This window comes from Antechinus flavipes, chromosome 6 (assembly GCF_016432865.1).
Source record: "Antechinus flavipes isolate AdamAnt ecotype Samford, QLD, Australia chromosome 6, AdamAnt_v2, whole genome shotgun sequence".
Lineage (NCBI taxonomy): Eukaryota > Metazoa > Chordata > Mammalia > Dasyuromorphia > Dasyuridae > Antechinus > Antechinus flavipes.
The window spans coordinates 166,736,666-166,760,627 of NC_067403.1; the positions used below are offsets into that span (position 1 = coordinate 166,736,666).

The 23,962-nt window shown below is 32.9% G+C and overlaps 1 protein-coding gene across 7 annotated transcripts in view; it reads left to right on the forward strand.

Annotated features, from left to right (window-relative positions):
• The first annotated feature begins 15,029 nt into the window (after nucleotides 1-15,029).
• Nucleotides 15,030-23,962, forward strand: part of CDKL2 (cyclin dependent kinase like 2) — a 55,843-nt gene continuing 46,910 nt past the window's right edge. For 2 of the 7 annotated variants that reach the window (XM_051967108.1, XM_051967107.1), the window contains exons 1-2: nucleotides 15,110-15,407; nucleotides 21,939-22,133. In XM_051967108.1, the coding sequence (XP_051823068.1) occupies nucleotides 15,240-15,407; nucleotides 21,939-22,133 (363 nt within the window). In that variant the 5' untranslated portion in view covers nucleotides 15,110-15,239. Of the gene's footprint in view, nucleotides 15,408-21,938; nucleotides 22,134-23,962 lie in introns of all 7 variants that reach the window. The other 5 variants (XR_007948484.1, XM_051967112.1, XM_051967111.1 and 2 more) reach the window with 5 other exon arrangements.

The following is a 23,962-nucleotide window of genomic DNA, read 5'->3' on the forward strand; positions in this document are numbered from 1 at the left end:
AACCTAATCCCCACTCTTTGCACACCTTAGGTTCAATTTGAGGGAACTGCTTTCACTACAATAACATAACACTTTATGCCTTGTAAAGAGTGGCTATGAACTAACAAAGCTTGTTACTGCTTTGTTGGTTTGAGGATAGAAAAGACACAGCTTTGACCTTGAGAGGACATTGGAGAGGACATTGAGACTGCAGTTTAAAGTTGTGACACTCATGTGTCTCCTTGATAGGTTCCTCTAGGTGTGTTCTCATTTTCCCCCCCATTTATTAATGGGGAGAGTGTGTGACCCATGCCTTCCATTATATAAAAAGTTATTATTTCTCCTTCTGGATTTTGAGTAAATGTTATGATTATTTTCATTTTTGCTTTAACATTTAGTAAATATTTTATGTTTAAGAGTTAATGGTGTCATGACTCCCGATTTCATGTAAATGGGAAGCACATTTATGGGAGCTAAGGTACTACCATTGCAAGTTGTAGGAATATGTTCTTTTCTACCAGGATTGCCCTTAGGATCTTCAGAAAAAGTAGTGAGTCATACCTGTCTGTGTAGCATCTCCTACCTGTGAATTCTAAACTTGTTAGTGTGAGTGAAGGATGAATAAACAATCTAACCCAGAGAGTGAAAATGGTGGCTCATGCCATTTCTGGACTATATTTTTTTGAATATTTAAATGCTATATTTTTTATATTAAAAATGCTTTGCGATTTCCTTTGCATGAATCAAGATAAGTAGGGCATTTACCTTTTTTTTTCCCAAAAGAATCCTTCCTCTTTTATTTAGTTAGAAGGAAGAATAGATTTTATTTTTTATTTTCAATAAGAATGTAAAGGTCATTTGCAGAATGTTCTTTTAAATATAAATATAAATATAAACAAAAAATACAAAGCATTTAATACTTTGTGAAATAAAAATTCATGATAAAAATAATTTGTATAAATACAGATGCCTATTAGAATTAACTAATATCAAGTGCATGCTTTAGATTAAGAATCATGCCAATCATGTATAGAGTAACCAGTGAGATTGTTCATGGACCACATGTACATGTACTAAAAACTTGGTTTTATTAATTTTATGGTGCAAAGATTTGTATAAAATATATAATACCAACAAAGGCAATCAGCTTGGTGTTGGATTCTAACCCACTTAATGATTTACATGGCATGAATTAATTAGCAGTTATTTTCCTCTACCATCCTTGTGGTATATATGTGTGTGTGTTGCAAATATAGTGAAATGTCTCAAATTTGAAATACATTTGGGGGTCAATATTTGTAAGTAATCTACTTTGAAGCATATATAAAATAATGCAGACAGCAGGAAACAAAATGTTGCCAATCTTTTTTTATTTAGAAATAGAAAAATATATCAACTATTCTTGGTCTTCATAGAGTTTATAATGCTTTTTCAGACCCACTTTAATAAATGTGTAACTTATTTTAAATAAGTATGTTGATGATGAACAATAGACTACTACACCACTTTAAAATTATATCTGAACTTATTTGATCCTCATGGTAACAACAGTCTGTGGCAATTAAGTAAAAGAATTGTTAATTAGACTTTACAGATCAGGAAAATGGTAATAATGGATAGGGGAGAAGTGGAAGGAGCTTAAAATACTTGCCCATCAGTTAGTAAACGAAAGTGACAGGATTCAAAACCAAATCTTCTAACCCCAAATTTGCTGCCCTTTTCAATATACATTACACTGCCTGGTGTGGATTCTCACCTTCTCATCATATTTGTATTTTTTGGAACTGTGTCTTTTAGTGAACTTTTTATTTTTATTGATGAGCAGAATAACAATAGTAATGATAATAGTGATAGTGCAGGTGTTCTGAGTTTAGACTTTTCCATCTGATTGATCTCCAATTCTGCATTATTAGTATCCAAATCAATGAAATTTTACTGTGTAACTTAGAGTCTATAAATTTTCTTGGCCAGTTCCTCTCCTTTCCATCTTGCTCTCCTATTCGGACATTTGTTGTGGTATGATGATAGAATTTTATCATATTAAACTGGGCTTCTTCTTGAGCATATTAAAGATCACATAACATATACATATATATGCATACACACACATATATATAAAATCTGTATATATGGTTTCTTTATATGGTAGATATATATATATACACACATATATATACACATATATATATATTATACACACACGTGTGTGTATCTGTGTGTATGTGTGTGTGTGTACACAGAAGTAACTTATGTAACATGGAAACTATGAGATGGATCCAATTTGAATTAGCTAAAGCCAACTTAAATATTCAGCATGAGCATTTTCATCTTGGACCTGGCAAGTGCTACAAATAGGGCTTGATTTGTTGTTTTATTGATTGTCTAGACTTTAGAAAGTGATGGGATAAATGTTAACCATATTGATTAAACTTAAAAGTGTAGTGTGTATCTTTTTTTGAAGTGCTAGTTGTTAAACATTTACCAAAACACTCCTGCTATAAAAGGAAAACATGCCCAAAGTATAGGTGAAATGAACATTTAAATGTCATAAGAAAAGGATACAATTTTTAGAGAATCTATAACCATTAACTTTGCTGGTAATGCTCTAAATGTGAGTTCTTTTGTCCAGTGGCTAGTGAGTAGAAATACTGCTGGAGGAACTGAGTTATAGAAATCTTTATCTTTTTGTTATAAATAAAACCAGAATAGGAAATTGTAGCCACATGGAAGACTGACTTGCAGGCTTTCTTTAGAAGGACAAATAAAAAATTTGGGGAGTTGCTTTTGACTTGTAATCCAGAAGAAACATAGGATTTTAGCTTGTGGTGTAAAGAACAACCCAAAAAAATTCCAGCATGTGTATTGACATCTTTTGCAGTAAATGAATAGAGAAATTCTATTACAAATTCATCAAAATTCCAAATGTGTGTGTATACTTTGATACTTGTTTAAAGTGCAAAAGAAGTGTCATGGGAAAGTATGGTAAAAAATGTGTGGGAAAATGATTCAAGAGTAAGATATGGAAGGTCCAAGGCTATTCACAGAAGTCTAATATGTCATGAATACCATGTAGAAAGGTTCTGTGGGTACTTGGCATGGTGGGTCCCAAGTTTGAAATTGATTATATTTTAATAGATAGCAAGCAGCCCATTTCTTTCCACATACAGTCATAGCAGCAATTGTTAGAAAAGGATAAAAATTTATTACTAAGACTTGAAGAAAGATTAAGATTGAGAAAAATGTGTGATGTGCAATTAAAAAGACTCCAGTCTAACCTGTTAAATAAGCATTTGACACTGAAAAATGGGAAAAAGATGGGTATGGACATAGATTATTTCTGAAGAAACTTAAGTTATAGCTAAGTCAGTTGCTGTAGGAGGAAAGTAAAAGAGCTCAGAAACTACCTCAACCAGTGATATTTTAGACTTTGTAGCCCACAATGGTTTAGAATATAAATTTGTTCATAACATCTTATGGAGGAGGGTAGCAGAAAATTATGAGCAGTATTTCCTCATAAAAGAACAAGAAGTATTAGACAACAAAGCTTATTTATGAGATCTTAGCGAATTAGTGTTTAAGAATGACACTGGAAGGATGATAGACAATTAAATAGAAAAAATCTGTAAGTTTTTATAATATTTTTTTCATTCTCAAAAGCAGTAGAGTTACTATATTTGGACTCTTAAACACTATAGTCTTGGAAGTGCTTCATAAGGAATGGAAAAAGCACTTAAAGAAAATTAAGATTAATCAGAGGAGTTGAACTAGACCAAGAATCTATATTAGAGGCCTGTGTATAATTTTGAGAGAGTTGAGGGATAATTCACAAGGTATCTGAAAGTGCTACCCAAGAAAATATATACTATTACTAATGCATATGGGAATAATCTGCATGGAGAGCATTGTTGATGTGAGTATGAGATGGGAACAGGTAAGCTTTAAAAATGATATTTTCTTGCAAACTATATCTTGATAGTCACAAATTGAGTGGAAGACTTAGAGAATACAAGATAGCATTATGCTTTTTATTTGTTGAGTAGGAAAAGAACCATTTGATATAGAAAGTTCTTTATATATTATAGAACAGGAGATTGTACACGGAATTGTGAATCTTTATTGTATAGAACTTGTTTATCTTTTTAATATAGAAAAATTCAACATGTAACTTTCAAAGCTGTCCTGTTTATCTACGTTTCCCTGTTCTCTTCCCTTTTTTTATGAGGGCAGAAAGGAAAGGAGGTAATTGTATCATTTTCTCTTCTGTTCCTCCCATCTGCCCTAGTGAATGGGGAGAGAAAGAAAAAGAAAAGTCTGGTAACAGTTTAGCCTAGCAAAATAAATTCTTCATTGGCCATGTCAAAAAATGTATGTCTCTGTTTAAACTATATCAGATTGCTTCTTGCCTTGGGGAGGGGGGAAGTAAAGGAAAAAGGGAGAAAAAAATTTGAAACTCAAAATTTTACAAAAATGAATTTCAAAAACCATCTTTACATGTAATTGGAAAACTAATATACAGATTAAAATATAATTAAAAAAAGAAAAATGTATGTCTCACTCTACATTCTGAGGTGTGTAGCATGGTTTATCATTGGAGCTCTGGAATCATGGAGAATAATTTTGCTGATCAGAATTCTTAAGTTTTCAAAATTCTTTGTCCTTTATTGTTACTATTGCATAAATTGCTCTCTTCTTTTTCTTCTCAATTCTGTATCAGTCCAAGATTTCTCTGAAACTAATTTTTTTAAAAATCATTTCATATGGTACAATAATATTCTATTACATCAATATACCATAATTTGTTTAGCCATTACCAAATTCATGTTTCTCCCTTAGTTTTAATTTCTTTACCACTGTAGATAGAGTTTATGTAAGTATTTTCATAGACATGGTTCCTTTTTTCTTTTATCTTTTTGGGGTATAGGCCTACTAGTTGCATCTCTAGGTGAAAGAGTATGCAAAATTTGGTGATTTTTTTTAACTTAGTTCCAAATTACTTTCCCAAAAGGCCAGACTAATTTATATGTCCTCCAACAACTGTCATTTTTGCCAAATTGATGGATATGAGATGAGTCCTCAAACTTGCTTTTGACTTGGGAGAGTTTTTCATTTAGCTATTGATATCTTGGATTTTTTTCTTTTGAAAACTGTTTCTTTCCCTTGAATATTTATCATGGAATGACTCTTGTGAAGAATTCTTTATGGATGGTGAATTCATCTAGATATAATTGCAGTTGGCATTTGGTGCTACCCTGGATCATTACAAAGATTGTTAATATTTGTGACTATTCAAAAGAGTTTGACCAGAATCCCCACAGGAAAAGTCAAGTGGATAATAATGCCAATCATCTATCAAATTCATAGAAATGGGGCTACTCAGCCATACATAAAGATCCTTGCGGGCTGCACGTTTATTACATATTTAAAATATAATATCATCTATGTTTTATTGTATTTTCATTTATTTTGTTAAATATTCATCAGTTCAGCTGCATTGCAGAGCTTGGCCATGTGTTTGACATCTCTGATCCAGACTCTAATGTGCAATTAATTATATGCAAAGCCCATAAAACTAGTCCCTTGATATACATATCTGGCAGACGTGCTGCATATGGATAATGATCCAGGATCCCCTTGAAGAAGGGAAGAAGAGTAAGTTGGCATGGCTTTGGAAAACTCTTCAGGTCTTTTAATGATCCCAGCCTTCTTCCTGAAACAGAAACCCATTTTTAACATCAGTATTCTGGTAACTACATATGGTTGTGAGTTATAGAATATTGTAGTCTGTTGTTCTTTAGTTGTTTCAATTAAACCTGACTCTTTGGGATCTCATTGTGGTTTTCTGGGCAGAGATATTAAAGTGGTTTGCCATTCCTTCTCTAGTTCACTTTACAGATGAGGAAATTGAGGCAGATAGCGTTAAGTGACTTGCCCAAGATCACACAGCTAGTAAGTGTCTGAGGCTAGATTTAAACTCATGAAGATGAGTCTTCTTGATTCCAGATATAGCACTTTATCCACCATGTTACCTACCTGCCCATCAGAGACTGTAAGGATTTCAAGTTGTGGCTTGAAGGGACTGGTGATCCTGAATAGGCTGCTCATCTTATATTCAACAAATTATATACTAGAAACAGTGCAAAGGATACAAAGAGAGAAATGCTACTGGAAAAATATGGGCTTTTTATGTAAAAAGGGGAATTGATGAACCAAGGGATAAGATACCACTTTATCGATACCCATGCAGTGTCAAAAGTCAATGTATAAACAGATGTGGACAAGAGAATGGCAATCTGCTTTACTGGAGGGACTATCTACATTGATAAGATCATAGATCTGTTGAAATATCAGTCAGAGTCCTTGTACATGGCAGAATTGGGGCAGATGTTATAAGAGAAAGAAACTTTGTTCATTGACAGAAGTGAACTTTTTATTTTTATTTTATTTTACTTAATGGTAGTTTATGTTTTTCCACTTGCATATAAAGATAGTTTTCAATATTTATTTTTGTAAGATTTTGAGATCCAAATTTTTCTCCCTCCCATTCCCCAAAACAGTAGACAATCTGATATAGGTCATACATGTACAATCACATTAAGCATATTTCTACAGTAGTGTGAAAGAAGAATCAGAACAAAAGGGGAAAATCATGAGAAAGAAAACAAAACAAAACAAAAAAATAGTGAAAATAATATGCTTCAATCTTCATTCAGACTCCATAGTCTTTCCTTGGATATGATCAGCATTTTCCATCATGAATCTCTTAGATCATTGCATTGCTGAAAAGAGCTGTCTATCATAGTTGATCTTTGCATAATGTTTCCATCACTGTGTACAATGTTCTCTTGGTTCTGCTCAAGAAGTGAAATTTTTTCCTTCTGTGAAAGTATATTTTCTCCATGTTATCATTTACTTGGACTTTCTTAATTTAAGTTCTACTTTCTTAGTTTAAGAAAGTACAAATTGCCTTTTGGAACAGAAAAGATTTTGTTCTATAGAGAAAATTCTTCAGCAGAAATTACGAGTTGAAAATAAAAAATTGGTTTTGCGAATTTTTGCAAATATAGATTCAGCATTTCATTATTATGAATGAATTACACTAACGTTATTTTGGAGGACAACCAACTTTAAGTTTATCAGGGTGTTCATATTTTCCAAATTCAGCATTCATTGTTATGAATGAATTACACTAATGTCATTTTGGAGGGCAACCAACTTTAAGTTTATCAGGGTGTTAATATTTTCCAGATTCAGCATTCATTGTTATGAATGAATTATACTAATGTCACTTTGGAGGGCAACCAACTTTAAATTTATCAGGGTGTTCATGTTTTCCAGATTCCTACCTTCCTCTTTTTATATTTGTCTAATAGGTGTATCTTGTTTATTGATACCTCTATAAGAGGATGGGTAGGAATAATTACTACAGATAAAACTCATGCTAATTTGTTTTGAATATTTCTAGCATGAGATTCTAAATATTATTTTAATTTAACCCCCTGGCAGTTTTTATGCTTTACCTCCCCAGCAAATAGCTTCCTTTGCTACAACTTAGATAATGACATATTGTTGTGAAATGAATAAATGAATGAATGAAAAAAGCATTTATTAAGCACTTGGTATGCTCCAACCAACTAATTGGCTCAGTGAATAGAGTACTGGACCTACAGTCAGGAATACATGAGTTCAAATCCAGTTTAAGACACTGTGAGAGCCTGAGCAAGTTGCCTTAATCCACTGGAGAAGGAACTGGCAAGATCTGCTACAAGACGTTGGCCAAGAAAACCTCCAAGTGGGGTCATGCAGAGAGGGATTGAACAACAACAAATCTGCTAGGTGCTGCGCAGAGAACTGGCAAGTAAAAGTGTTCTGACTTCAAGAAACTTACATTCTAATGGAGAAAGACAGTATTAGGAAGGGGAGCTAGAAAGGAGGTGGAACACCCATGCAGTGACATCATGGCTGCTTGCTTCTGGACAATAAAAGGCAAGCACTCACTTCTAGCTATGGGAAGTTGAGGGGGATGACCAGATCCTGGTCAGTATGGTTTGGAAATGGTCAGGCAGTGATGTGGAAGCCTTGTGGTGGGCAAAGTAAGGTGAAAATCTGTTTATCAGAGTCCCAGGTCCCAGAGATAGTCTAGGTTTTGGTGGAAAAGGGAAAAGGAGCATGGCCAAAAAAATACCATAGTACCATTAGCAAAGCAAATTTTAGAGATTATTTACAGTTGTTTAAATCTGTGCTTGTTCTTATTGATTTGTGTCTTGATAATTCAGTGATGTATATAGAACATAAATATTTTAACCAGGTAAAATAATGAAAAATATATGAATTATATTTTAAGAAGTTAACAACCTAAGGATTTCATATATCTATAGATGGTTTCTCTTTCTAAATAAACTTAACTGTAAACATTTTTAGTACTTTTGCCCATATTAATAAAGAATAAGAGCTTTTTTTTTTTCATTTCAAAAGCAGGTTGCTAATTTTCAGCTTTGATGTTATAGTATATGTGTAATGGTCTTAACTGAACATATTAATTACCTTTATAAATCAAAGATTAGGTCCAGTGTAATAATCTCTTATACATATGAATCAAACTGAAGGATTTAAAGAGAATAATGATCCTATGGTTATGATTTTTTCTTTTTAAATATTTGATTGATTTACTACTATTTCTTAAAAATTTCTACCCTTCCACTTGCAAAGAACTCTTTGTTGTAATAAATAAATACAGACGAACAAAACAAATTGCTAGATTGGCCATTTTTGCTTCTTTCAAGAGTACATTTCATTCATAGGTATGTATTGAGCTTGGTCCAGGTGTGCATAGAGTGCAGTTCAGGTGTACACATCCGGCCCGTGCTTTATGCATGTTTGGAATCATTCTGCATCCAGAGTCTACCACCTCCCTGCCTAGAGATAGAAAGTATGCTTCACTACCAGTCTTCTGAAGTTGTAATTAGGTAGTATATTGATCAGAGTTCTGAAGTTCTATATAAATATTTTCCTTTACACCATTATTATTATTACATATAAATAAATATGATTCCAATTACTTAGCACTCTATCAATTCATTCAGGTCTTTCTTTCCAAGTTTTTCTGTATTGTGATTATATATATGATCAATTATTAGTGGAATGGGGATGAGTCAATTAAAGTTTTTATTAATCAGTTATTATTTCTGTATTCTATATTATTCAAGTAGCATTGTATAATGGAGAGATGCACTGGTTTTAGAGGCAGAAGTCCTTAAATCCAACTTTTATTACTCTGAGCAAATTATTTAACTTCTTTTTTTGGGAGTCTCAGTTTCCTCATCTATAAAATAGAGATGATATTTGTATTATTTACTACATCAGAATAATGAGGAAACACTTGTGTGAGCTGTCAAGGTTTATAAATCTGTACTACTTAATTAAAAAATAATTAAGGTTAATCATCTCATCCAGTCCCATTGTTTCAGTTATTATTACAATGTAGGTGGATTCCAAATCTGTTTCTCATTTAGCTCTTACCTTTCCCTAGAGTTCCAATTCCATATTTCCATCTGTTTGAGGGATAATTTCACCTGAATTTATTGTGGCACATCAAAATGAAGTCATCTCCCCCTCTAAGACTATTCTTTTTATAACTGAATTTAATACTACACCGAGGACAGGTATATTAATATTGTATTATATTATTGTAATACAAATTGTAACATATTATAATAATATATCATTATAAGCTTATGACCTTGGAGTCTTTACCTCTTCTCTTCATACTCCATACACATTTAGTTGGTGAGTCCTGTGGTTTCTTTCTCCAAGATCTCTCATATCTGGGATCCTCTTTGTGCCTAATATTGTCCTTAGGAGAACATCACTGGAATAGCTTTCCAACTGGTCTCCTTGTTGCCATTCTATTCTCTCTCTAATTCATGCTTTACATTGTTGCATGAATATTTTTGTATTGCTGGGGTCACACTGCTTCTCTCCTCTTCATTACCTGCTGAATAAAATGAAAATTCCTAATCCTGGTATTCTCTGTAGTCTTGGTGACAATCCACCTGTTCAACTTAATTTCATATCACTCTCTCTCTCTTATTATTTCATAGCTTTTTAGTTACAAGTTATATGTATGGGTAATTTTACAGTATTGACAATTGCCAAACCTTTTGTTCAAATTTTTCCCCTCTTTCCCCCTACCCCCTCCCCTAGATGGCAGGATAACCAGTAGATGTTAAATATATTAAAGTATAAATTAGATTCACAATAAGTATACACGACCAAACAGTTATTTTGCTGTACAAAAAAGAATCAGACTCTGCAATATTATACAATTAGCCTGTGAAGGAAATCAAAAATGCAGGTGTGCAAAAATATAGGGATTGGGAATTCAATGTAATAAATAGTTCTTAGTCATCTCCCAGAGTTCTTTTGCTGGGCATAGCTGGTTCAGTTCATTATTGCTCCATTGGAACTGATTTGGTTCATCTCATTGCTGAGGATGGCCAGGTCCATCAGATTTGGTCATCAGATAGTATTGTTGTTGAAGTATATAATGATCTCCTGGCCCTGCTCGGTTTACTCAGCATCAGTTTGTGTAAGTCTCTCCAAGCCTTCCTGAAATCATCCTGTTGGTCATTTCTTACCAAACAAAATAATATTCCATAATATTCATATACCATAATTTATCCAGCCATTCTCCAATTGATGGACATCTATTCAGTTTCCAGTTTCTGACCACTACAAAGAGGGCTGCCACAAACATTCGATATCACTCTCTTTAAATCCAATTCATTTACAAGTCATCACCCTCCTAAGGTTCTTCTTCTGCTAAGAGAATGAAGGCAACCACAACAATAGCTATTCCCTTTAAGGGTCCTGTATTACAGTGAGCAAACTCTCCTTCATCTGCCCTCTTCACCTTTCAGTCTCCTTTAGTCTACTAGTTTTCATTAAAATGTGGCTAAATTTTATCTTATCCCATCACCACTTTACCCCTTCACTTCTCCATCCCACTGGTCCTGGAGGGTGAGTCAGGAGACTCTTTACTGCCTCCTCCAGATTCTCCCTGTACTTCCATCATTAAGCTACCTTTTCTCCTTTAAAGCAACTGCCAATGAAAATTTCCATCCAGCCCAAATAATGGTTTTTAGTCTCCTGACTCAGATTATTCTCATTGTTGTTCATGGAGTTCAGTGCTTGGTTCACTCTCTTCCTCCTTCCCCAACTCCTTCCCTTCAATTTGAGGACTTGAATATTCAGATAGTTACTCTTTCAAACTTGATATTTCTTAGCCTAATTTACTCCTTTCTTGAACTGCAGGACGTATTCTGGATTTCATCATCACACACAAATGTTCTGTTTTCCTAATGAGAAACTGATAATTCTCTATCTAACCATAGCTTCCTATTTTTCTGCCTTTCCTTATGCTTCATCCTGATAAGCCCAATTTTCACCTTCATTAAGATCTCCCACCCCTCTATGCTTCAGTATTTTCTCGAGCCCAATCCCAGTCCAAATAATTAGCCATTTTAGCCCTATTTGCTTTCTTGTCCCCCCACCCCCTGCCCCAATCTACTTATGCTCTGACACATTCTATTCAATTTATTTCTTGGTAGTCTTACCTCTCTGATGGGGTAGAGTACAAATTAATGTTATTCAATGTTATCTAGGCTAGGTGGTCCTTTTAATCCTTCCTGATTGATAATGTCACTCCCCATAAAAGCTATTTCCAACCTTTTTTTCTTAAGCCTCCATAACTCTTCTCTCCCCTTTCTATCTGAAGACCTGTCCTCTTTACTGAGAAAATTATATCCACTTTTCTTAAGTTATTGTTAAATGAATGTGGGTGTCTGGAGCATGTAGAGGCATTAGAAAATCAGATTAGAAGTTGTCTGGGTAAATACAATCAAGATTAGAAGGAAAGCAGAAAGATGACACAATTTTTACAGATAGTGCTTTTAATAAAATACCTCATTTATAAAAAAATATAGAGAGAACTGAGTCAAATTTATAAGAATAGAGTTTTCAGGAAAAGAAATTAAAGCTATCTGTACTTATGTGAGAAAATACTCTAAATCACTACTTATTGGAGAAGTGCAAATTAAGGTCTTGAGGTGTCACCTCACACCTGTCAGATTGGCTAAGATGTCAGAAAAAGAAATCGATAAATATTGGGGGGGAATGTGGGAAAAGTAGGACACTAAAACATTGTTCATAGAGTTGTGAACTTATCCAACCATTCTGGAGAACAATTTGGAACTATGCTGGAAGGGCTATAAAACTATGTGTTTTATCCAGAAATTCTTTTATCCAGTAATACCACTACTAGTGCTATATCCAAAAAGAAATTATAAAAAAGGGGGAAAGATCCACATATACAAAATGTTTATAATGATTATATGGTGGCAATTTGAAGGGATGCCCATCAATTGGGGGATGATTATACAAGTTGTGGTACATATGTGTAATGGATGGAATATTATTGTGTCGTAAGAAATGATGAGAGTAAAGATTTCAGAGAAACCTGGAAAGACTTATATGAACTGATGCTAAATGAAATGAGTAGAACCAGGAGAACATTATGCAGTGTTACAGCAAATATTGTGTGATGATAAATCATGATAGCTCTCCTCAGCAATACAGTGACCCAAGACAATTCCAAGAGACTAGTGTTGCAACATGCTATCCACATCTAGAGAAAGAACTATGGAGTCTAAATGCAGATCCAAGAATACTATTTTTACTTTTTAAGAAATTTGGTTTTTCTTCCTTCCTTTTTTTCTTTTCTTTCATCCCTCCCTTCCTCCTTCCCTCCCTCTTTCCTTCCTTCCCGTCCTCCTTCCTTCCCTCCTTCCCGTCTTCCTTCCCTCCTTCCCTCCTTCCTCCTTCCCTTCTTTCTTTCTTTCTTTCTTTCTTTCTTTCTTTCTTTCTTTCTTTCTTTCTTTCTTTCTTTCTTTCTTTCTTTCTTTCTTTCTTCCTTCTTCCTTCCTTCCTTCCTTCCTTCCTTCCTTCCTTCCTTCCTTCCTTCCTTCCTTCCTTCCTTCCTTCCTTCCTTCCTTCCTTCCTTCCTTCCTTCCTTCCTTCCTTCCTTCCTTTCTTCCTTGATTCTTCTTTCATAACATGAGTAATATGGAAATAAAAAAAAGTTTGGATAGCTAAAATAAATAAATAAATAAATACTACCTATCCTTAAAAAAAAATTCTGTGGGCCAAAAGTCTGAATCACACAGAGTGTGGGATAGCAGCCTATGTGAAAAGTTATGGTTATGCTGGACTATGACCTCAGTAAGAGTCAGTTGTGGGAGAGAGTCAAAAAAACATTTGCTTGACCTCAGACTGTTACAAAAGACATTTCAAGTGTTTAGAATTAGGGAAGTAACAGACTCCTTTACTCTTCATTGGTCAGATCTGTTTGAAGGACATTCCAGGTACCATGTATCAGAAAGAGTAGTGACAAAGCATTGGGTAGTGAGGGAGATGCATTTCAGGCTTGGGGACAGTCACCTGAAGGTGGAGTATGTGTGGCCTAAAGAAGAGAAACCTTATTATGTCTTCAAATCGAAGAACTATTAGATTAAGAAGTAAACATATTCTGTTTGGTTACTAAAACATAATGAAAAGAAATTTGTGTTAGTTTCAGAGAGATAGGATTTTAAGCATAGAAGACAATATAATGGCCTCTAAATCTTATTTGGTTCCCTTTTTGGTTTTAGGGAGTCTATTTAATTTATTTTTAAAATTTATATTTATTTATTTATTTTTGCTGAGGCATTTGGGGTTAAGTGACTTTCCCAGGGTCACACAGCTAGGAAGTGTGTTAAGTGTCTGAGGTCAATTTGAACTCAGGTCCTCTTGACTTCAGGGCTGGTGCTCTATCCACTACGCTTCCTAGCTGCCCCTAATTTATTATTTTTTAAATTATTTTTTCTTTCTTCCTTCAGTAGTATTTATTTTTTCCCAATTACATGTAAAGATAGTTTTCAACATTTACTTTTATAAGATTTTGACTTGCCAGATTTTTTTCCCCTTCTTCCTTCCTTGCTTCCCCTTTCTGCAAAATAGCAAGCAATCTGATATAGGTTATATATGCACAATCATATTAAACATGTTTCCAGATTAGTCATATGAAAGAAGAATCAAAACAAAAGGGAAAAACCATGAGAAAGAGAAAAAAACCCCAAGGGATGAAAATAGTTTGCATGGATCTGCATTTAGACTCCATAGTTCTTTCCCTGGATAGTACTTTCCATCATTAATCTTTTAAGTGTATTAGATGTATTAGACATCTAATACAATGTCTTAGATCATTGTATTGCTCAGGAGAGTCACAGCTATCAAAGTTGATCATGGCACAATGTTGCTGTTACCGTGAATATTAGCGAGTTTAATTTAGATGAAAAAGTTCTGAGTTCAGCTCACACCCTGATAGAGGTACTCTCTGCTTAAGGTATTTACATTTATATCTTCCTCTAGTAAATCCCTGGTCAATTTGTAGTTGAGGCAAAAGGTAGTTTAAACATTTGGGTTAAAGAGTCTGACCTGAGGAGGAGAAATTGGAGAAAGGGCTGAGCTTTTCTTAGCTTGGGTTTCCTTATCCTGGATGCCTGTAGAGCCAGTGATTCTCCTAGGTTTCTCTCTTCCTCCTCTGCTTCATGTACACCTTCACCAACCTCCAGAGGCTCAGAATCTCTCCCCCCATTCTGAGATAGGTCTCCCTTTTATATAAGTTACTTAAAGCATGACCCAGTCTTGCACATAAGTGGAATAGGTTTACCAGCTCACTTAACATTATTCTGATTTTTTGATGCAATCCAAAAATGTTCTCACCTTGAGAACCAAAATAGGGTGGTTTCCTACTCTGACAAAGGAAAAGCTTTCTGATTAGATTTATCTAAAAGTGTGATGGATATTTAGAAATTTCTTTTCATGCCAGGTCTTCAGGCAAGGCAGGAGGTCCACTCCATTGGATATTGTAGAAGAAATTCCTCTTTAGGTATGGATTAGAATAAAGTTGCTCTGTGACCCCTTCCAAATCTAGGAGAAAAAAAGAGAGAGAGAGGGAGGGGAGAAGGGGGACAGGATATGCTTCCACAGGCTGGTGCTTCGGTAAAATTCCACTGGGGTAGGAGGAGACAATATTTATGAAAGGGCCTCGAGAAACTGGGTGCAGACATTAGCCGGTGAGCTCAGGAAAATGAATGTGCTGGGTCTTATTAACTTTGTATTCTGGTTTTCAGAGCAAGACAAATTCTTGATTTTGTTATTTTAAAATGGAGAAATATGAGAACCTAGGTCTGGTTGGTGAAGGCAGCTATGGAGCAGTGATGAAGTGTAAGAATAAAAATAATGGAAGAATAGTGGCCATCAAGAAATTCCTGGAGAGTGAAGATAATAAAACAGTTAAAAAAATTGTTACTCGAGAAATCAAACTATTGAAGGTCAGTGAACATATATTTGTTAATGTAGAAATAGAGGCAAAAGTTGTTTATTGATAAAGTCTGAACTACCTTCTAGAAATGTTTTTTGTTTACAGTAAGATTAAGTCATTTTTTAGTTTCAATTTTGCAAAAAAAAAAAAAAAGGTAGTTTATCCAAATGCCATGTATTAATGTGTTAAATTTATTTTTTAAAAATTGTACACCCAATTTGAAGGAGAAATAAGCTGGAACAGGTAGTTGCTATTTTGATAAACATAGTACCTTTGGGTAGGCTGTGAAATTTAGGGTGTTTAGGATTTCACTGGAGGAAAAGATGGAGAAAATTTACAAATAACTATAACCTGAACTTTTGGTAAATAAAAATTGTTTTTGTTACCTTTTATTCTATTAGAAAAGGACAACTCTAGGAATTTTCTTGAGGTTCTAGTGTTTGTTTAAAATAATAGATATAAATTGTCAAGAAAAGTTTAAAAGCCTTTTAAAATGAATTTGTGAGATATATTTTTGTTTTGATAATTTTATGATTTATTATAGGTAATAGTTCTTATGAATGAAACTGGATGAGTTGGGCTTTTAAAACTATTTCATTTTATTTTGATGAAAAAAGTCTAAAGAAACATGATATCTAGATTAAAGAAAATTAAACATTCTTCCTTAAGTGAGCCAATTCTCAAGCTTCTAAAATTCTTTTAGATATTGAATCAGTTTAGAATTCTTTCTCCTTGAATTCTGTGCCTCTTCCATGTGACCTTATGATGAACTTTCTCGGGGATATCAATCTTGTTTCTTTTTTGGGAGAGATGGGGCTTAGAAGATCAGAAGGAAATGAAACATTAAAATGACTTGATTAATAGAATTTGAAAGGGAAAAGTGTTAATGATGGCTGCAAATTAATTAGAAACTTAAGATGGTTTGCCAGAGGATAATTATAGGTAATTTTTTTTTGCAAGTATGACTTAATGCTATTATTATGGAACCTTCTTCCCTAAAGGTTTTTTCCTACCCTTAATTCATTCCAGTGTTTCATTACCCTTATAAAAGAAACTCTTCTAATGTTTAATGCAGCTGTGAGTTATTGTGGTTAAACATTGACTACTAGATCAAAATGGATTGTGTGTTTGTGTTTAAATTTAAGATCTGTTCTAGTAGATTGGGGGACTTTTATATCAAATTCTGCCAAAAACCTACTCAATTTTTATTTGCCTGTGCAAAAGACTGTATCAGACTGTAATAAAATCTAAACCTTGATTTAAAAAGTTTTGTTGATGCTAACTATTTCCTAATACATGTTATTCCCTTTAAAATAGAGAAAAATAGTTAGACAAAACCGGCTGATAGAAACAGAGTATCTCCAGAATTTGCACTATTTATCATTTGTAGTCATTTGCCTTTTGAGATTAAGGATGCCTATTTCATCAGCTTCCCTCAGAACTCCATATTGATTATTACATCTGATCTGAATTCAGCTGTCTTTTAGTATTGTGTTCATTCATGCTCTGAGTTCTACTTTCTTTGCCCTTTTTCAGTATCTCTGAATTCTTCATATTTGTTTTTTCTTATTGGAACAGTAATATTTTATTCCATCTATATACCACAAAATGTGCAGACTTTCTCCATTTGGTAGGTATCCATTTTGTTTCCAGATAAACTTTTTTCTTCTTCTCTAAAAAAATTAATAATAGCCTTTTATTTTCAAAATACATGCAAAGATACTTTTCAACATTCACTGTTGCAAAACCTTGTGTTCCAAGTTTTTCTCTCTCCCTCCCTTTCATCCCCTCCCCTATGTTAAACGTGTGCAATTCTTTTAAACATATTTCCACAGTTATTATGCTGCACAAGAGAAAAACAGATCAAAAAGGGAAAAAAGAAAAAAGAAAAAAAGACAAGCAAACAACAACAAAAAGGGTGAAAATACTATGCTGTGATCCGCACTCAATTTCCACATTATTTCTCTGGGTGCAGATGGCTTCCTCTATCACAAGTTTATTGAAATTGGCCTGAATCAGCTTACTGTTAAAAAAAAAAAAAAAGCCACGTCAATCAGAATTGATCATCGTATAATCTTGTTATTGACATGTACAATGATCTCCTGATTCTGCTCATTTCACTCAGTATCACTTCATGTAAGTCTTTCCAGGCCTCTCTGGAATCATCCTACTGATCGTTTCTTACAGAACAATAATATTCCATAACATTCATATACCAACTGATGGACATCTATTCAGTTTCCAATTCTTTACCATTATAAAAAGGGTTGCTACAAACATTTTTTCACATATGGATCCTTTTCCCTTTTTTATGATCTCTTTAAGTAAACTTATATTTTAAAACAATGAAATGAGATGATTTTGGAAGAAAACTGTGACCATTATTTTTCACTCCTTTGTTTTTGACATTGTCAAGAAGTTAAGGAACTTTCTGAGTGATGCTGTGGATTAAGCATAAGGCAGAAGTGTTACAGAACAGTAAGAAGTCTCTGGTGTCTGAGTCCAAATATTGTCTCTGATGTTTGTTATTGTGTGGCCCTGAGTATATCACTTAAATTCCTGGGCACTTTGCCTTGCCTTTAAAAAGAGCTGGTTTGACTGTTTGGTTCCTGATTTCACTACAGCAGATAATTGGCAAAAAGTGATTTTTAAAAAGAGGGTTTGTTTTAAACTTTGCAAGATGTGATGAAATGGATTGACTTGTTAGCTTAATCTGCTTTCTTTAGCCACCAAAATACAAATAATCAAGTCCAAAATCCTTTAAATTTATTCATTTATTTTTATTTTTTATTTATTAAGAAGATTAGAATTTTAAACATTGACTAGATCAAAATGGATTGTGTCTATGAAATAGATAAGGAAATTCTGGATAGGGCTTTAATAAAGAAATAAATACAGATTATGAGAAAGATGCAGAGAAGACTCTTTAGATGATTTGTAAAAGGAGTACTTGGATATAGATGCCCCACTACTATGGGGCTCAAACTTTAAAGTGCTATATAAATATTTTCTATTATTATTCTTGGAGAAGGACAAATAACTCACATTTACATAGCACTACTCCAAAATTTAATAGTGTGCTTTTCTCAGAATTACTTTGTAAATTATGCAAGTAAAAATTTTTTACCCATAAGAACCCTGAGACCCCCTTAGTCACTTTTTTTCTGTTGCTAGATCTTAACAAAACAAAACAAACCTTGAATGTTTTTATGTATAGTATAGATGGAAATAACCTTGTTGGAATAGAATTACTACAGGGAGCTTTTGTTTTAAGGGGAACTACCTGTGTATGTACACACAAATGCATCCCTGTATATGCATAGGCATGTGTATATATGTAGAGATTTGTGTGTATATGTGCATGTACAGATATATCGATACACATATGTATTTATGTATAAGTGTATTTTATAAATTGTACATATATGTGTGTGTACAAAAGCATATTCATACATATGTATTTATGTGAGGTATATATTTTACATGTTATATATGTGCATTTACGAAAGTATATTCTTGCATATGTATTTATATGAGTATTATTTACTTATTATACATATGTATGTAGATGACATGCTATGTATGTACATATGAATGTATGTATAGTAGATAACATGCTATTGAACTTTGAGTTAGGAAGACCAAAATTCAAATTCTGCCTCAGCTATTTATTAGTTGTGTGATCTTGGAAAGTTGCTTAATTTCTTACAATTAATGGTAAAATGAGGAGAATAGTAGCTGCTATTTCCTGAAGTTGTTTTAATCTTTATTTTTGTAACTTATCCCCTCAGTTTCTTTTTGTTGGCTTCTTGCTCTAGCTAGTATTCATAGAATTATATCCAGTTATAGTGGTGACTAAATTATAATGTGGTGACAATGGACATCCTTGTTTTATCCCTGATCAGAAATTTTTTTTTAAAGATAAGAGAAAGAAGAGGATTAGGTTTTTTAATATTAACCTACCTATTTAACAGTGAATTTGGTTATTCAATATATATTTAACATTCAAGAAAACTGTTTCCTGTCTTTCTAGAACAAGTCCCAGCACATGGTTTTATTTTCCATATTTGGCTCAATACTTTTTGCAGTAGATTTCTATTGTTACCTGTATTAATAGAGGATGCTTGACATACTGGATGGAGTGCAAGCTTGTCAGGAAGACTTGGATAAAAGTCCTCTCTGACACATTTTGACTGAGTGACCTGGCACAAACCACAAGTATAGCTCTCTGTTGGTAGAAGACATTAAAAAAACAAACATGAAGTATATATTAAAAACCAACAAAATCAGAGATTTGTTTAAAAAAGAAGAAAAAGTTTTATAATCTATTTCCTCAATGTGGTAAACCTAGAGAACATAATTTTAAACCAACATTTATATTAGCTATTAAATAAATATGATATCATAGAATCTTAAAGTTGAAAGAGATGTCAGAAGCTCTCTCATTGTCTACATACACTCTTCTTCCTTTTTTTTTTTAATTAAAGCTTTTTTATTTAGAGAACATATGAATGGATAATTTTTCTAACACTGACCCTTGCAAAATCTTTTGTCCCAAATTTTCCTCTCCTTCCCCCCATCTCCTCCCCTAGCTGGCAGATAGTCCAATAAATGTTAAATATGTTGAAATATATGTTAGATCCAATATGTGTATATATATATATTTATAGTTATCTTGCTGCATAAGAAAAATCAGATCAAGAAGGAAGAAAAAAAACTGAGAAAAAACAAACAAAATGCAAGCAAATAACAACAGAGAGAGTAAGAATGCTATGTTGTGGTCTACACTCATTTCCCACAATTCTCTCTCTTTGGGTGTAAATGGCTTTCTTCATCACTGAACAACTGGAACTGGTTTGAATCATCTCAATGTTGAAGAGAGCCACACCCATTAGAATTGATCTTCCTATTATCTTGTTGCTGGATATAATGATTTTCTGATTCTACTCACTTCACTGAACCCTCTCCAGGCTTCTCTGAAATCATCCTAATGGTCATTTCTTACATAACAATAATATTCCATAGCATTCATATACCATAATTTATTTAGCCATTCTTCAATTGATAGGCATCCATTCAGTTTCCAGTTTCTTGACACTATAAAAAGGACTGCCACGAACATTTTTGCACATGTGGGTCAGAAACTTTTTTTTAAATGTTTCTGTTACTAATATTGTTTGCTCTTAATTTGAGATAAATACTATTTGCCACATTTAGAAAAGGTCCATTTATTCATGTGATTTCTAGTTTTTTCTTTAAATGTGAGTATTTATGTTAAGTGCCTTTTCTGTATCTATTAGTAAGATTATTTGGTTTTTATTATTTTATAGTGAATAGAGCTTACTAAGTTTATAATTTTTCTAGTATTGAATCAATTTTATATTTATGTGTTTAAAAAATTCCTATAATATCTTTGCTTTTTTATTTGTTTTACATATTTATTAAAAATACCATATAATTTTCTTTTTCTGACTTATTTCTATTTGATTTAGCATTATTTGTCTGAAAGAGGTTTAAAAGGATCCCCTCTTTTCCTAATTTTGCAAACAATTTAAATAAATTTGGAGTTAATTTTTCTTAAAATTTTAAATAAAATTTACCTGTAAATATATTTAGTTTTGTATTGTTCTCTGGCTGTTGTGTGCTTGGTTTATGACTTGTTCATTTTTTTCTTCTAATATTAAATTATATACATTCTTTGTTTTTTGTTCTTTGTTAATCTAGATATTTTTATCTTTGTAAATATTCATCTATTTCTTTAAGGTTATTTTTTACAGACATGTAATTTAGCAAACTATTTTTCTAATAATTTCCTTTATTTCTTAATTTTTAAAAATCATTTTTTATTTTTATATTTATATTTCATAAATATAAAATAATTAAGATTTTGTATTTATTAGTTGAAGTTATAGAAGTATGTCAAATTAAAATAGCTAAAATTTCTCTTTACATATAATGACAAAATAAAATACTATTAGGGAAAAAAAAGAATCCTTTTCTCTGACAACCATATCTTTTTATCCAAGGGAGCCAGCTGCCTCCAGAGGCAGCCCACTCTCTGTTGGGACATCTCTGATTGTTGCCACGGTTTTTCTTTATATCCAACCTCTCTGCAGTTAACTTGTCTTAGTTCTGGTTTTGCTGAATATCTGCATTTAAGCAGAATGGTTTCTTCTATAGAAAGCTCCTCTCCCTAATATTCTCTGAATGAATATCATCAGTTTTTCATACAATTCCTCCTGTTTTTCATTTCTCTGAACATTCTCCAATTTATCTGTGCCTTTCCAAAAATGTGTTCCAAAAATGCATCTTCATGTTCTAGAGGTAGTCTGACTAGACCAGAGTATAGACATCTACAACCTGTCTCATCAAGGACATCTTTCCTAGAGGATCTGGAATGAAAAGGAAATCCTTGGATACTTGGCCACTGTACAAATGAAAAGACATAGGCTTTCTTGTATAATATCCTTTTTTGAATTTTCTTCCTAGAATATAATTTGACCTTATTTATGAAGAATGTATTGCCTTTTTTTTTTAACAGCAATTGAGGCATGAAAATTTGGTGACTCTCTTGGAAGCGTTTAAGAAAAGGAAAAGATGGTACCTAGTATTTGAATTTGTAGACCACACTATACTTGATGACTTGGACCTCTTTCCAAATGGACTGGAATACCCAAACGTTCAAAAGTATTTGTTTCAGATAATTAAAGGAATTGAATTTTGTCATAATCACAATGTAAGTATTCAGTTTAAATGGGGCCACATAGTCAGGAGGAAAGAAAATTAGATTTGACATCAGAGATACTAGATTTGAACTCTGTATCTGCCACTTACTCTATGTGATTGATCAACCAATCAACCAACTAATAAGTATTCACTGAGTGCTTCCATATACCAAGTGTTGTGCTAGGTTTGGTGTTTGCATATAAATATAAAAGAATGAAACAATTTTTAGTCACAATGAGTTTAAATTCTAATGAGAAAAAAATTTATAAATAATAGTATAAAAATAATTATATACAATATTTTAATAAAATAATATCAACATATACCATTATATTAATAATATATCAATAACAATATTGTGATGTTACAATATAATATGATGATAGTATATATAATAAATACAAATATATATGAAATATTGAATACAAAGTAGTTTGGGAGGAGCGGCCTTGTTTGTAGAGGATCAGGAGAGGCTTCTGGCAGAAAATGGTGCTTGAGCTGTAATTTAAAGGAGGAAAGACCTGATGCAGAGGGAAGAAAGGATGGCTTCCAGGCCAGTGCAAAAGTATGCGTAAAGAACAGAGAGCAGTCCAGTCACTATGGCTGCCCAGTCCTCTTCCACAAAAGGAGTAAGGTAGGTTGCCTATGTGCCTCCTGAGCTCCCTTTTAGCCCTACGTCTGTGATCTGATGACCACTATTTATTTGAGACATCCCACAATAATATTCCTGCTTTTTTGTACCACAGTATAAAGATATATTTTAATTTTTCTGGGCTCTCTGCTTGTAGCTTTAGAATGTACCAAAGAAGTCAAGTTGCTGCTCATTGTTCTCCTTTACCCCCAGTCACACATAAAAATCCTTCAGGTCTTTTTTAAAGAAGAATCCCTTTCTAGAAACTCCTATGAGATAACTTAAAACAATAAGTAAGAATTCATAAAATGATTCCATTTACAGTACAAAAGAAATTTAAAGCACAAAGTTGTTGACTCTGCAAATACATTTCTGAAAATTTGAGTTTGTGCATAATTTTATTTTCATACAGAATTACTCTTACTTATAATATGTACCTGATCATATTTTAGAGGAATGTAATCTCATGAGTGAGCTAGAGGAAATAAAAATTCTGAAGGGCAAAGATAAATTTGCTGCCATATATGTGTTTCTCTGAAAATTATAATAATCATGTTACTAATTTGCATTTGCTTTGCAACTATTAATATTTACATAAATTAATTTCAGCACATTATATGTTGCCTTTTAGTCACTCCTTCTGAATCCTCTAAGAATTCTATTTGTCTCATCTTTCCCATACATTTTCCTTTTTATTATTGTAGCTCTTTTATATGGTTGTAATGTATGAGGCAGGTAGGTGGTATATCGGATAGTCCTGGACTTAGAGTCACGAAATCCTGAATTTAGATTTGTCCTCAAAAACTTACTAGTATGACCCTGGGCAAGTCAGTTAACCCTGTTTGCCTGTTTTTCTCAATCTGTAAAGTGAGCTGAAGCAGGAAATGGCAAAACACCCCAGTACCTTTTCCAAGAAAATCCCAGATGGATCTAAAAAGAATTAGACACTACTGAAATGACTGAACAACAAAATTTAGTATATGTTTCTGTCTTTTTTTCATTTTGTATTTTTTCATAAAAGTCTTTAATTTTTCTTTATATTCCTGGTTGAGTATTTTTTCACATGATTATTTACATTTCTGTGTTTGAAAATAATTTTTCCTGTTTGGCCATTTACTTTTAATTTATAAGTTATTTTTGTAAGTTTTTAACCTATATTTATATATTTGGTATTTAATATATTTATATATGATATATATTAGATTAAA